Genomic DNA, 15659 nt, shown 5'->3' with positions numbered 1-15659 from the left:
CTAACTAATAATTTGATTACTTTGTCATTTGCCTCGCACGTTTGAATTTGCTCCTTGCTCCATTTGCTTTTCTTGAGAATTTTACCTTTTGAATTCTTTGGAGCTTCAAAGTCTTCCATGAGAGCAAATCATTGCTCTATCTCTATCATGAATAAATTTTCGATTCTTGATTTCTAATAATCGAAGCTTGTCGATGTATACGATGGAGGCACCATTGTACCAAATTCGATTCCATCTCAGAATTGTATTTGAAGTTGAGCTCTTTTGAGGTCTTCGACTTTGTTGAACTTGCTTCAACTTCTTCTCCCTCTAGCTTGTTGCCCTTTCCGGCGATGATTTCGTGAAGAGCGACATCGATCTGATACCACTTGTTAGGATCGATTTGTCGATAGGGGGGAGAGGGGTGAATACTTTATCGCGCTTCATTTGCTTGCTTCGATATTATTGATATGCAGCGGAAATAACTCGAAACAAGACTCACAACGCTAACACATAGATTTACTTGGTATCCACCAATAGAAGAGGTGACTAATCCAAGGATCCACACATGATACACACTCCACTATGAAAAATACTCCTTCTCGATAACTACCGGAGGTGGAGAAGTCTCATACAACACTCACACAACAAGATACAATGCACGCAAGAAGAAAATACACGAATACAAAGTAAAAAACCTCTTCTTACTTGACCTTGTTGATGTAGATCGCCTCTTGAACATTGGAAGTGCAACAACACTTGTCTCCAAAAGCTTCCAAGAATTGGTGGTGAGTAGTGAAGAGAATCGCGTGCGCTGGAGGAAAGCTCGATCGAAAAAGAGATGCTGAGAAGAAAGCTCGCCACGACTTTATGCCCGACGCTTCTAGGGCTCCCAATCGATTGGGCTTACTCCCAATCGATTGCCACATCACATCTACGCAATCGCAGCCATCCATCGCTCGCTACCTACGCAACGGTCATATCCCAATCGATTGGTCAATCGATTGAGGAGGCTTGAATCGATCAGTCGATCAATTCAGAGCGCCTCTGTGCTCTGTTGAAAAAGGCCTGAGTCGATTACCCGATCGATTCAACCTTTCTCACATCGTGCGAGATTTCTAGCCCCAATCGATCGCCTGATCGATTAGGGAGACTTCTATGGTCGCGATCTAGACTCCCAATCAATCAGCCGATCGATTGGGTTGCTGTTTATCGCAGCACTCTCCCAATCGATCGGCTGATCGATTGAGCTTTGGTCCAATCGATCAGCTGATCGATAGGCCACCCTTGACTTGCTTAACTCAAGCTCAAGGGTTTCCAAATCCAACATTCGGTCAACTGTGACATGTTAGAACTCCTTATGCCTAGCATCTGGTCAACCTTGACTTGCTGTAACTTCTTCACCAAATGTCTGGTCAATCTTTTGACCCACTTGGACTTTTCTCCTCGTGCTAAGTGTCCGGTCAACCTTGACCCACTTGGACTTAGCGTCTCATGCCAAGTGTCCGGTCCTCTATGACTCATTTGGATTTCCTTCCACTAGATATTCGGTCACCCTTGACCCATCTGAATTCCTTTGTGCCAAGTATCCGGTCACTCCTTTGACCTATTTAGACTTCCCAACACCAGGTGTCCGATCAACCTTGACCCACTTGGATTTTCACGTGTCTGGTTTCACTCACCAAGTTTTTCCATCTGCCTAGCTTCACTTACTAGGACTTTCCATCTGTCTGGCTTCACCCACTAGGACTTTTACCTAGCTTCACTCACTAGGATTTTCAACTGTCTGGCTTTACTCACCAGGACTTTCGTCTGCCTGACTTCACTCACTAGGACTTTTAACTGTCTGACTTCACTCACCAGGACTTTCACCTGCTTGACTTCACTTACTAGGATTTTCACATGGTTTCACTCATCAGGATTTCTGACTACCCGGCTTCACTCACCAAGATTTTCCAACTGTCTGACTTACTCATCAGGATTTGTCTTTGCCTAACCTCCAATTAAGACTTTTCCAGTCAAGTATCCGGTTAATTTTGACCTATTTGACTCTTTTTCACATCAAACTGGTTAAACCTTAACCAGAGGGAAATTGCACCAACAATCTCTCTAATCGGGTGATTGCACCTGCAATCTCCATATATTATCAAATATCGAAACCTAAATATTAAAACTCAAATTTGAGCCAACTCAAACTTAATCAATCCGATCAATTTGACACAAGAGATATTGTACCAACAGAGACAAACCTTAACGTTGACTTTGTTGGGGTTGCAAGGTTGCAAACATAGTCCCATATTGAAAACACATGGAAAAAGATCATGGATTTATAAGAGAAAGATATCTCCATTGGCATGAGGCCTTTTGGGGAGAGCCCAAGAGCAAAACCATGAGGGCTTAGGCTCAAAGTGGACAATATCATGCTATTGTGGAGATATCTAAATTCTTTTCGATCCTACAATTGGTATCAGAGCCCGGACTGCCAGAAGGTTTAACCGCCGACTGTGCACAAGAGCTATGGTCTGATTGAACCATGTGAGTACAATATTGACCTCGAACAAAGAAAGTGGGGGCTCCTATGTTCGGATCAAGAGGACCAGACACCAGGCAGGAAGTCCTAGTAGGTCGGGTGGACCGAGGGGCAGGAAGTCCTAGTTGCGGCTAGGCAAGGAAGTCCTAGTAGGTCGGGTGGACCGAGGGGCAGGAAGTCCTAGTAGGTCGGGTAGATCGAGGGGCAGGAAGACCTGGTGGGTCAAGGATCGGACGTGGGAAGCCCATGGTCCTTTGTTTGAGGGGGGGATTGTTGGGGTTGCAAGGTTGCAAACATAGTCTCATATTGAAAACACATGGAAAAAGATCATGTGTTTATAAGAGAAAGATATCTCCATTGGCATGAGGCCTTTTGAGGAGAGCCCAAGAGTAAAACCATGAGGGCTTAGGCTCAAAGTGGACAATATCATGCTATTGTGGAGATATCTAAATTCTTTTCGATCCTACAGACTTGACCGAAGAAACCAACAAAAATTTCTAAATTAAGATTAAAATAATCTTAATTGTTGGACTTATACATTATTATATATTTCTAACTCTATTTTATATGATCATTGATTGAGGGATTCAATCGGTCGAATAGAAAGGTTTAGTCCATCGATCCATATAGATAAATATAGAAAGATTCAAATCACTGTAAAGAAAAGAATCTAAGTTCAATAAACTGATCAAGGGATCAGTCGTCCTCTTTTATTTGTACGAGTTTACTCCTTTTCTAATAGTTTTCAAAAAGAATTTTAATAGATTTCTCATAATAAAGGGATAAAAAATCACAGACCATGAAATAGTAATGAACTACGAACTAAATTAAAAAAAATAACTTATTTTGTTATATGTTTGTCTTATCTTCATTCCGCTACACCTTCACTTTAATTCAAGTTTTTAACAAAAGCAAAAAAAATAAATAAATGTTTAAACAAAATGAGATTCACTAGCCATCCTCTCTTGTCTTTTTCCAACCAGCTCCCGGGACTAGACACAGTAATACAATATTCATATTATCATCTAAATACTCATAATTTAATCCCTAAATACAACAAATTTATAAAAAAAAATTCCTCCAACTAAAACGTCTACCACAAATATTTTCTAATTTATTCTAATAACCAGTAAAAGAATTCCGTAAGATCAAATCAATCTCCAACTAAAACACGCAACCGAAAAATACTAGCTTATTGATCGTCTACCACAAATATTTTCTGATTTATTCTAATAACCAGTAAAAAAAATTCCGTAAGAACAAATCAATCATCCCTAGAATTAGACAATAAAACTAACCAAATTTATTATTATTTTTTCCATCTCTTTCCAACAAATTCTGTAATAGAATTCTCAATGATTAAATGGCAAATACAACTCCAGTTTACCTCTAAGTTTTACCAGATTTGAAAGGAAGAGTAGATGTCGTCTATGAACATTTATAAACAGATCAGATCTATCAATCAACCAGCATCTTCCCATAAAAAATATTCAGCAGCTTGCCACACCTTCAGAAAAAGCTATTAAGCATTTCATTGACAAAAAAGCTTATTCGTAATATTCAGCCAAAACGTAAGAATCAAGAATAAGCAGCATTAATACAACTGTCCAGAAACAAGTTATTAGACATTAAGATTTAGTCGGTCATAATTTACATACAGTGCAGGAAATACAGATGTTCTTAACATGACTAAAGCAAACCAAATAATAAAGCACACATCGATCCTACAGTATTAGTAAGCCACTACAAAATATGCCATTAAGCGATTGACTAAGGATTATTAGCAATTATATCATTAACTACAGGTCAATCTCGTTGAAGTGCTTCTGCCTATACCTACCTGTAGTAAGCCTGCTGATAGCCTGGTGCCAGCCCGTTGTTGTAACCCCCAAAGGTGCAATTCTGGTATGCACCATAGGCTGGGTAACTCATTGGCGGTGAAGGATATGATGCCCCGAGTGGAACGTGGGCAATTTCTTCAGTTGGGTATCCATACGACTCCCTGATAGCCGGTGGACTCCTGCTGCCGTAGACTGCATGTCCCGTTGGACGATCATAAGGATAAGAGGGTGGAGCAGGGTATGAGGCATGGGCAGAGGGAGATCGCGCATAAGCAGGAGCAGCAGGGAAAGAGGAAACACAGGCATTGATTGTAGTGCGACCAGCCTTGGCAGGAGGCATTGGCCCACCATGGTTGGCTCGTGTTCGCTTGTTGGCGGGACCAGAGCCAGAGCCAGAACCAGGGCTAGATACAGCAGGTTTTTTCTTCTCCACCTTCACCTTCTCCAATGTTTCGAGTTGCTTCTGAAGGCTCTCTAGTGGAAACTCAGATTCAAGCTTGTGATCTTGAATGCATTTAATTGCAGCCCGAATAGCTGACTGTTCTTTCCTGCTTGTGTTATTCTGCAGAAGAACAGAATGAGCATCACTAGCTTCTAGATAAATGCATTAAATTAGGCAAGCTACGAACGATATGAAGTTTCTTTTCAAGCCATTATAAAGCTCCATATCCTAAATGTTGCAAGATTTGTAAAATGGCCCACACAAAAATAAACATAATAATATAATATGATATAGATGATAAAATAATATCATTCAACATAATTATCTGAAGCTATTTGGAATAGAACGGACTAGAAATCTACTGGTCGATTATACATACTAAACTTTAACAAAAAGGTAACTATAAAATTAACTCATACCACAACCTGCCCACAGGCGTTGGTTTCCTCTGATGTTGATGTTGATTTCTTCAAATCTTTGAGGAAGGATTGTATCAGTGAAGTAGGGGGGAATTTGTCCTGGAGGCTAGCCTCATAGGCAAAGTTTATAGCATCTAATTGATGCCCCTTATCAATTAATTCTTCTATGATATCTGTAAATTAAAAAATAGTTTTTCAGTTCAAACATCTGAGACAAAATAACCTTCAATTAGAAGGACCACAGTTGCAATACCCATCACGGTTAATTGTTGATTTTTCATATTGAACCTTGCCAAAGCAGGATATGCATATACAATGTAGTTTTAAAATTTTTCAAGATCCAACCAAATTGTAAATTTGAAGTTCCAAAATAATGATAATAATAAGAAGAAAGAAGAATAAAAAATATTCTTCAAGAAGGCAATATAGACATCAATTTCCATCCCTAACACTCAGGGCCACCTTCAAAGAAGTTACAAGCAACCCAGGAAAAAAAAGGTTAAAATTTCAATCAACAAGGGTTTAAACACAATGGCTCCATCATAACATCTGTGTGTGTGTGTGTGTGTGTGTGTGAGAGAGAGAGAGAGAGAGAGGCATGCATTTTAATGCAACATTTATCAAATCAAATGACAGAAGAAAAAATTCCATCATTACAAGAACCAAATAAAGAAAGGCTGGATAACACATCCTACATTTGCCATTAAGTTAGTCATGACTGTCCAGGCTTCTGCATCAAACTAAACCCAATTATTCATGTCTATATAAGAATAACATGTTTTACATATTACTATGAATGAATGAAGATGAGCTCAGAAAGTGACAAAACTTAAAATCTTCATCAATCCTCTTTGAACAAGCAGATTCAAACATCGCCTAAATCCCATTCCGTTAAACATATTCACTTGTTTCCTGGCATCTCATTGCAGCAAAGCAGTAGTTGACAGATGAAAAGAATTAAAAAAAAAATTGCCACAAAAAGTTACTTATTGAAGATAATAGTTACAATCAATGTCAATAAAGCATGAGTTCCTAGAAGATAAATCTTATCCACATTGATAACGGTTATGATGTGAAGAAAGTAAACTAAGATCAGAATTGACCACATAGTCATGCACTTCCTATACCTCTGGAAATCACACTGCATCAAAGGGTCTATGGCAACGCTAGTGAATATAGTTAGCTTCTAATCCTACTTCTGCTGTGATCCGTACTTGATAAACTACATATTGAATCACTAAATCATAATTATTAAATCTCAAAGTAACAACGAAAGGTATGAAAGATAAAAAGTAGAATGCACCTTCCATACTATCCTCGAGTCCTAGTGAAATAGCAAGCTTAGGCATTTGCCTCCGCCAAGCAAAGCTGATCACGAGCTTCCTGTATAGGTTCTTGTCATTCTTATCTATGATTCCAAAAGTCACCACGTGCTGGAGAAATGTGTGCGCATCTGGTGGCTTTACATTCTCATATCCCCCACGCTGCTCCAGCCCCTCCTTCCACGCCTTTGCCATCTCTTCAGCCCGTTTCCTTATGCACCGAGTGACCAATGGCCTGGTCGATCCCAGCTCTGGATCAGCCAAAACTGGCACCAAAGACTCCAAAATTAGCACGCATGCCCAACCAAGATCATTAGGTGATTTCACGGTCCTATTATCCAGAGGGAAGACAACGGAGATCGCGTCCAACACGAATTTGGCAGGATCAATGCAATCCGCAAGGGACAATGGAAGTTCCGGCCGAAGAAGCTCCAGCTCCTTCCTTTTGGCAACCACGAAATCGATGAAGCCAGCAAAATCCATTTTTGTACACAAAGACCGCAACTTTCCAGCCAGATCGTGCTCCTCGACCTTCGAAGAAGCAACCGCGAGGGCCTCAACGGCGGCCACGCGGCGCTCTTCGAGCTTGGCGAGTGCAAGGTCCACGGCGCTGCCAATGGACAGCTCGCGGTGACCAAGGGAATCGAGGGCGTGCTGGGTGGAGGCATCGAGGGACTGGCGCTTGGATCGGAGGGCCTCGGACCTGCACTCGAGGCCTCGTTCGAGGGTAGAGAAATGGTCTGACAGCTCCTTCCACAGCACTGTGCAGCAGCTGATGAGCTCCTGCTGCCTCTCTAACTGCTTGAAGCTCTCCTGGACCAGAGAGCTCGGGATGGCGGACGCCGCCTCAGATCCCATCTCCGGTCCTTCCGAATCGCTCTTGCACCACGATCTCTGCCCTTTTCCCCGAGGAAGAGTAGATTGAGGAATCAACCCAAACCCTAGACTGGAAAGGGAAAGGGAAAGAGAAAGAGGAGGGAGGAAATTGAGAAACAGAAGACAATTAAAAAAAAAAAGAAAAAGGAGGGACCAGAGGAGGCACGTAGTACTGCAGACATATAGGCCAATGAAAAATCGACACGCAGCTTATCTCACTGTAAAGGCTCAAAGCGGAGTAGGTTAAAGCCTGGTGAGACTCAATAAAATAATGTGGATTGTGGAGAGCACCATCAACCATGACCGCGGTGCGATTACCGGCGAGTCAGCGGACTCAAATCCTGAGCTCGACAAATCACGCATAACGACCAATCATGCGATGGATAAGGCGAATATGCGCTATTTATTTATTCTATTTTTTACACATTCACATTTTTTATTATATTTTAATCTTAAGAAAAAAATATATAATTAATTTAATTTAAAGCATTTTAAAGAGAACTTGTATAAAAATCTCTTTGATCGTATTTTAATTATATTTTGTCACAAAAATCATCAAACTTAGGAATGATTTTTATTCAATAATATTGTCATTAATCAACTAAATCTATATCCATACGTAGAATCGACCATGGGCACAAAGCTCCTCTTGTTTATATCTCAAGTATTTTATTTTATTGAAAAATATGCATAGTAAAAATCACCAAGTACAAAGGCCATGCCGGCCAAACTAAATGCACAATTTTAATTTAGTCCATGAACTTTCGTATTTATCTAAGTTTAGCTCTTGCAGGGACTTATTATTTTGTAACAAAATAAATTTCCCTTTGCTCCGCCAATTTTCTTATTTACTAATGGAGTTTACTACATGGCAACTTCTTGCTCAGGGTGAAATGAGAAAAAAAAAAGTTCTCTTAATTATAGGAGACAAAACTGAGGAAAAAAAAATGGAGGGCTCATCTAAGAAAACGAAAAATGACAAGGAGCAAAAGTAATAAATAGTTACTTAGCTTTCTTCGCCACATCTACTGTTGAATCGTATATAAAGGCTTTTACATCGACAGACAGGAATGCAGCATCATTTAACTATATGGCTCCGTGGCAAAGGCTTCTTGCTCTCGTGGTCGCCGTCGCCTTACCGGTATTTTCGATGGCGGCGGACATCATGGTCGGCGGATCAACGGATGGGTGGCGGCCGGGAGTCAACTACACGGAGTGGGCGGAAGGCATGGAGTTCATAGTCGGCGACAGACTCGGTCAGATCGAAAACTACACACCGCTGAAAATTAGAGCGATGGATTGATTATAAAGGAGATTAAATTTCATTAGATTTGCAGTTTTCAGTTACCCTGCCGGGCTTCACAACGTGATCACAGTGGACGAGGAAGCGTTCCGTTCCTGCAGCGCGCCGGCAGGAGCCAATGCGCTCGTCAGCGGCCACGACGCGGTCAGCCTCAACAGCTCGGGGAGGAAGTGGTACATGTGCGGCAAGGCCGACCACTGCAGCAAGGGCCAGAGGCTCCTCATCGACGTCATGCCCCTCGTCACCGTCTATTCCACTTCCACCTCCGCACGCACAGACCCTCGCTCTGCATTTACGGCTCTCATCTCAGCAGTGCTCCTCTTCGTCATGCCATGAGCTTCTTCTTCTTCGGATTGATTTATTTTCAAACAAACAAACAAAAAAACAATAGCTATTACAATTTACAATTGCTGTTAAAGAAAAGAACAGAACGATGTTATTGTATTTGATCCGGTGCGAGATCAAGAGATAGGCTGACTTAGCAAATTAAAGTAATCACGACTCGGATGGACTTGACTTGAGCTCTTCCGAAAGTGGCCGACTTAACCCAAGCTCGCTTTGATTTGACTCGTGCTCGGTTTGACTTAATATTCCGCTCAGCTTTTGATTTAGCCTGTTCCCCGTGATCTCTACCGTCTCCTCCATATAGTATTAGTTTGCCATCCTTAGCTTGGAGTGTCAGTTCAGTAAGGAACCCTGCTTTTCCCACAAACAGGGTGATGTGAAGCTTGGCAAAGGGAAATGGTCCTAACCCAATGCGTAAAGCAAGGAAAAAAGGTATAAAACTCGGCAAACAGAGGGATTTGGGAGGACAACATTTAGGTCGATGGAGATGATGGTGCAATTAGCCGCAAAGCCGCCTCGCAAGTATTTGGATTTCGACCCCCAGTGCACTTGGACTCAGGATGAGAATAGCAAGGTCCTAATTGTAGATATCCCAGGTACTGTCTGAAAGAAAACATTTCTTATTTGTTGTGTGTGGTGGTGTATTCATAGATTTTTTACTTGGATTTTAGGATTCAAGAAGGAACAATTGACTATTCTCATCGATACTCGCCGAAAACTAGAGATTAAGGGTGAGCGGTACATTGAAGGCGGCCAATTGACTCGATTTAACAAGCACTTGCTCGCCCCAAAACATTGCGATATCAAGAACATTCGAGCCACATTCGATGTGGACAATGGGCTTCTATGCGTGACATTGCCGAGATCAGCCTCGCACCGCTCTTTTGGAGTCGATGACATTAAAGACAAGAATGAATTCAGAACATCGGTTTTCTCTCGCTATAATTTGAAGAAGATGTTTGAGAGTTTGTGTAAAAAATTGTGCGTAAAGATTGATGTAAAGGAGTATAGTGACGGTGTACCAAAGTCTCAAACAAAGAAAGAATAATGGAGGAATAATATAAAACTAAATCTAAGATTCAGATGATAAGCAATTCAGACACATATGAGGTTGTTTGTAATGAAATTTGAGAGATTATTTTAATCCAAAGTATCCAACTCTTGAAATCATTAATCTCGAAGGCTAATAGTTCAAGGGTGGTATAACGTATTATACAGAAATTTTATAACATATCGTATATCATACAAAAAAAAAATATGGTATTTGAAAAATATATATCATACCGTGTCTAAATTTCGATATAACAAAACTTCGATATACGAAAATTTTGGTATGATTAAATTCATAGTGTTCGTATCAAAATTGTTTGATATTTTGATACTTTCGATATATCAAAATTATAAAAGAAAAAAAAATTTATATTCACCAAGTGCATATTCCCCATCAAAAATTATTTGATATCAAACTCATCAGAAATAACAATGATACTGTACTAGACTTAACAATATAGATCTTTGAATTCTACACACGTGAGCACATGGGCGGAGCTAGCATTGGCCCAGTGAGGGCAGTGAGGGCAGTTGCCCACACTGGGCCAGATAAAGCTCTACCCATGTGCCTCAAAAATCTGTTTTCTCACCAATTTTATGTCCACCATTTAGAAAATTACAATTTTTCTAGGCATCATCTTGACCATCCGTTTAACTAATATTTCCATGTGTTTGATTTTTGATATTTAATTAGTCGATGCCATAAGTTATAAATTTAAACATGACATTAATATTTTTGGTATCATTTTTTTTTACAAATAATTTTTTTTAATGTCATTATATTGATATATAATTAATTAACCTTATTAAATTGATTTAATTTTTTTACCCTAAACCTAAACTTCTTGTTCATTTCCTTACCTCTCTACACTAAGCAAGGAATTCTTCTCTAAGGTAATTTTAAACAGAAAAAAAGTTATGTTTGACCAATGCGACACTATCGTTCGTGCTACCCGTTGAGGTAGTAGTTATGTGACATAGAGGTCACATATTCGAATTTCAGAAATAACTTCCTATAAAGTAGGAAAAGATTGTATACAATAGACTCTTTCTCAGGACCTTATATTGGCGAGAGTTTCTTACACGAGATCATCCTTATTAATTATATTATATTTGTTGCCTACCCTAAATCTAGATCCTAGCTCCGCCCCTGCGTGAGCACATAAAGAGTTTGATTTCGAGTCTCGAGTCAAAAGTTAAGTACCATTGAAGCTAATGTTAACGATATAAAATTTAACCATACTGAAAATTCGATATATTGAAGTTTCGATATACCAAAATTTTAGTACGACATCGGTATATATATTTCAAATACCAAAATTTTTAGTATACAGTATAATATAAAAATTTTGGTATGTTATGGTATACCATCCCTATTAAAAAAAAATAGATCCGCTACCTTAACGATCCCCTAGTGTCGGCTCCACAGATATAGAGAAAGGTAAATGTAGGTACGCAGAACATAGGCATATGATGGGGTAAACTCCAGGTCGTCAGTTCTTGAGAATCGACCCCTAGCTATTACGCTAGAGATGTTATACGTCCATAGTCCACGTGACACCCTAGAGGCATACCACCCCTATTCAAGATATAACTAAATGGATGAGTTTGAAACAAATGAGCTCTTGTAAGCTATCCTGACACAATGGTATGTTGAATGTAGAAACTTAAAATTTTCTAAGGAACTAATGACCTAGGGTTTATCTCACCATACGCCCAATATCAATATTGTTGATTATTATCTCTAATTGGCGGGCTTAATTGTAAGTTGTGCATATAAGTACAGATCGAACCCATTAAAATGATCTAACTTAGGGTTATTGGATTTTGATTATTGGATGTAGATCTTGTATGTGTAGAATCTATTGTCTCATATCTATTATCATCTATGGGTTGAAAATAGATGTCTACTATAAATAGGGTTGGTCCTCAAAGGTTTAGGGGTTTTAATTTTGACAGAGCTTTTGATTCCTCATTGACCAAAATCTTTTCGGCGCCGTCATGCTAAGCCCCTTAGAAGACATTATTTTTCTTTCCGCTGTATCTTCTTCCAAAGGATTATTTCTGGACGATACTAAAGACAAAGATGACTCCTCAATCAGGTTCTTTGTTATATTTGTTTATGTATTTATTTCCTTATATCATGTTCTTGATGAAACGAAGATCCATGCTCATATGTTCTTGTATTTCCTATATACAAATTCTTATATAGTTCTTAGAATTCATGCGGTTTAGGTGTTTTACAAGAACTATCAATTGGTATCAGAGCTAAATTCTGTTTCGTCGTTTTCATTGGCAATAAAATTTAATGTTTTTGTTTGTATGATAGATCAAGTTTTTCCTAGTTAATACAAATTTTTGATCATCGACAATCATATAAGAGAAAACTAAGATAGACTTGTTTTTTTCAAAATTTTCATGTTTCTGCGAAGAATACGAAGAACGATGAAAATCATCACTGTTTAACATAATTTTAGATAAAATTATGATGATTCAATCGATTGCTTTGGTCGAGCAATCGATTGTTTTAGTCGAGTAATCAATTGCCGAGTCTAACATTTTAAATAGAAATAATTGACATTCAATTAATTAATAGTCTTAAACTCGTGACTATGTCAATTTTAATCTATTAGTTTGATTTTAATAGTTTAATATTATTTTTTAATTAATTAAGTTTTTTGTAACGTTTCTGTATGAAATAGTAAAAAAAAAAAACTTTTAATTGAAACAGGATTCGAAAAGAGAAAACAAAACGAAACGATATGTTTCGTTGAAACATAAAAGAAACCAGATAAAACGTAATTGTTTCATGCGTAAAAAAAAATATTACATTAAGTACTTTTTCTTTTACGTAGAAATAATTAAGAAATTAAATAATATTATTTAATAATAAAACTTAAGGGACATTTTAATTTTTTAAGTGAGATAATCGATTGGATCCAATCGATTATCATAACGTATCAATCGATTAATAAACTTAATGTTATATTATTAAAGTTGATTAAGTAATTTCAGTTTGAATTAAGTTTCTAAAGTTTTCTTGGATCTATCTACATAATATGCTATTAAGTTGAACTAATGTGTCGGCTTAAAGGATGACACTTTAGGTAGGTTTAGTACATTTTAATTTGTTTGGTAGACGTATATCTATGCTAAAAGTAATCGGCCCAAAATAAGATTACTTTTATGTCAGATATATGTATAAAGTAGCTTATAACTATGGAACAAAATATTATTTAATTCAGATCATGCACAAAATATGTCAGCCCACAGGAACACATATTATGTGGCCAATTAAGATTGTTGTGAGTTATGAACCAAAATATAACTCATATAAAGTATCATATTATACACACAATGGGTCGTCCAAAGGAAGACATATTATATGACTAATTAAAATTTGAGTTATATTAGAGAGTATCGCTAACAAATAATGTGTCGACCTAAAGGAAAATACATTATGTTGTACTTGGTATCTCATAAAGAGTTTATTTATATACATTTAAAATTTTATTTTATTTGCATAATTTTATGTTACTTATATGTTCTTGGATTTAGTTATATCATGAGCTTAAATAAATTTCTCTTTAATTTCAGTACAATCTGTAATTGTAGCATTAATAACATCCTAAAACTAACTGGTTCAAATTTTGCTGAATAAGAATGTGTGATCGTAGTCTTAGGCTACATGAACTTAGACTATGCATTAAGGAATGGTCGTTCTGCACCTCTGACCAGTGGTAGCACTATAGAGCATAGAGCTAAATTTCAGCTATGGGATAAATCAAATCATGAAGCTTTCCATACCGGCACCAACAAAGGCCTCAATAACAGAGGGAGGAGATGTTAGGAGTTTCTTGGACTAATTAGCAGACTGATTCACCTCAAATGAAAAGGTTGAGACTACCACACTTCTTATGAAGTTGGTAACCATGCGGTATAATGGTAAAAGAAACATAAAGGAGTACATTATGGAGATGCCCAATATAGCAACATGCTGAAAACACTAAAACACAATATGTCTGAGGGTATGTTAGTGTATTTCATCTTGATATCTCTGCCTACACGGTTCACTCCTTTTAAGATATCCTATACTACTCAAAAGGAAAAGTGGACATTGAATAAGCTCATAGCTCAATGAGTGCAAGAGGAAGGGAGACTAAAGATTGAGACATTTGAGAGTGCTCACTTAGTATCTGGTTCTCCAAGTGCGAGCAAGAAACGAAAGAGGATCAATAACAAAGGAAAAGGAAAATAAACTGTAGATTTTGGGAGTTTTCTTAATTTTGTTAGTTTGGAAGTCAATTTAGCTATTGTACCCATGACACTTGGTGGATAGATACCGGTGCTACTACTCACATAAGTGTTAATATGCAGGATTGTCTCAGGAGTCGACTTCCGCTTGATGGTGAAAGATACATCTATACAGGAAATGGAAAGAAGGCTAAAGTTGAGTCGATTGGTGTTTTTAGGCATTGTTTAGGAACCAATGTTTTTTTGGATTTAGAAAATACATTTATTGTACCGTCTTTTCGATAAAATTTAATTTCAATTTCTTGCTGGGATAAATCAGGTTATTCTTGTTCATTTAGAAATAGAATTTTTAGTATTTTCTTTAATTCTGTGTTGCTTTGCAATGGTTCCTTGGTTGATAAGCTTTATAAATTGAACACTTTTACTCCTACGGTTTGTTGGAGCAATCCCAATGGTTCGTGCGACCATGTGTTTTGATGTTTGGACAAAAGATTTAAGTTAGTTTCACCCTTGTATTTGATATGTATATATGAGTGTGCAGGTTTACAGGATATACATATGACTCAGCTTGATGGCTTCAGGTCTGGTGAAGGATGGAGCATCCAAGGGACCGTGGACAAAGCAACAAGGACAAGGGTCGAGGGAAGTGACTTCGAGGCATATGTGAAGGATAACATTGGGGATGAGCCACGAGCTTGGATGCATCCGAGGAACGAGAGCCAAAGGAAGTAGGCTTGAAGGCAAGAGGTCAAGGTTGCAATGAAGAAGAATCAAGTGAGTCGTAAGGGTGAGGGTCCGAGTGTTGAGAGACTGTACTCGGGGTATCGGTCGACTGATGGAAATGGCAGTCGATTGGTACAGTCGACTGGGAGTGAATAGAATGCTTAAGTTCGCTCAGCCAATGTGGAGCAGTCGACGGGTACTTTCACTAGTCGACTAGTATCGAGCCATTGAGTTGTAACGGTCGAATCTCCACAGAGGGCAGTCGACTGACACTTTCACTAATCGACTGGTAGCCGGAGTTTTCCAACCTGTGGCCTATATAACCAAGACTTTAGAGCTTGGTTAAGGTTGATGAAATAGAGGTGGTTAACCCTAATTAGTAGTCAACAAGTACTCAAGAGTTCTTTGTAGTCCAAGAGGTCTTGGTGAATGTAAAATACCGGAAAATAGGCGAATATTAATAAGGGAATTTTCCGGAATTTTTGGAAATTTTTTGGGAATTTTTCTGAGCTCGTACAGACGAGTTAACGGGGATAAAAACGGGGCCCGGAAAAGCCTGTTTAGGCTATCCTATT

The 15659-nt window shown here is 38.4% G+C and overlaps 3 protein-coding genes across 5 annotated transcripts; 2 read left to right on the top strand and 1 right to left on the bottom strand.

The window, feature by feature from the left end:
* Positions 1 to 4103: 4103 nt before the first annotated feature.
* On the bottom strand, positions 4104 to 7518 carry LOC122051731 (FRIGIDA-like protein 4a). Of its 3 annotated transcripts, none has more exons than XM_042612989.1 (3): positions 6515 to 7518; positions 5215 to 5384; positions 4104 to 4912 (listed from the first exon to the last, which is right to left on the bottom strand). In XM_042612989.1, exons 1-3 carry the CDS (start codon positions 7389 to 7391, stop codon positions 4346 to 4348), a joined length of 1614 nt encoding a protein of 537 aa, XP_042468923.1. In that variant the 5' UTR covers positions 7392 to 7518; the 3' UTR covers positions 4104 to 4345. The 3 variants fall into 3 exon arrangements, with proteins under 3 accessions (XP_042468923.1, XP_042468924.1, XP_042468922.1); XM_042612990.1 differs by having other exon boundaries at positions 5218 to 5384; positions 6515 to 7517; XM_042612988.1 differs by having other exon boundaries at positions 5212 to 5384; positions 6515 to 7516.
* A 1035-nt stretch (positions 7519 to 8553) lies between these two features.
* On the top strand, positions 8554 to 9130 carry LOC122053665 (blue copper protein 1b-like). Its single transcript, XM_042615666.1, has 2 exons — positions 8554 to 8665; positions 8747 to 9130. Exons 1-2 carry the CDS (start codon positions 8560 to 8562, stop codon positions 9046 to 9048), a joined length of 408 nt encoding a protein of 135 aa, XP_042471600.1. The 5' UTR covers positions 8554 to 8559; the 3' UTR covers positions 9049 to 9130.
* A 334-nt stretch (positions 9131 to 9464) lies between these two features.
* LOC122053664 (17.6 kDa class I heat shock protein-like) lies at positions 9465 to 10207 on the top strand. Its single transcript, XM_042615665.1, has 2 exons — positions 9465 to 9653; positions 9729 to 10207. The coding sequence occupies exons 1-2, from the start codon at positions 9539 to 9541 to the stop codon at positions 10103 to 10105; spliced, it is 492 nt and encodes a 163-aa protein (XP_042471599.1). The 5' UTR covers positions 9465 to 9538; the 3' UTR covers positions 10106 to 10207.
* Positions 10208 to 15659: the final 5452 nt, after the last annotated feature.

Source organism: Zingiber officinale, chromosome 3A (assembly GCF_018446385.1).
Source record: "Zingiber officinale cultivar Zhangliang chromosome 3A, Zo_v1.1, whole genome shotgun sequence".
NCBI lineage: Eukaryota > Viridiplantae > Streptophyta > Magnoliopsida > Zingiberales > Zingiberaceae > Zingiber > Zingiber officinale.
Note: the sequence above shows the minus strand (reverse complement) of the source record. Positions and strands in the feature narration are given on the sequence as shown.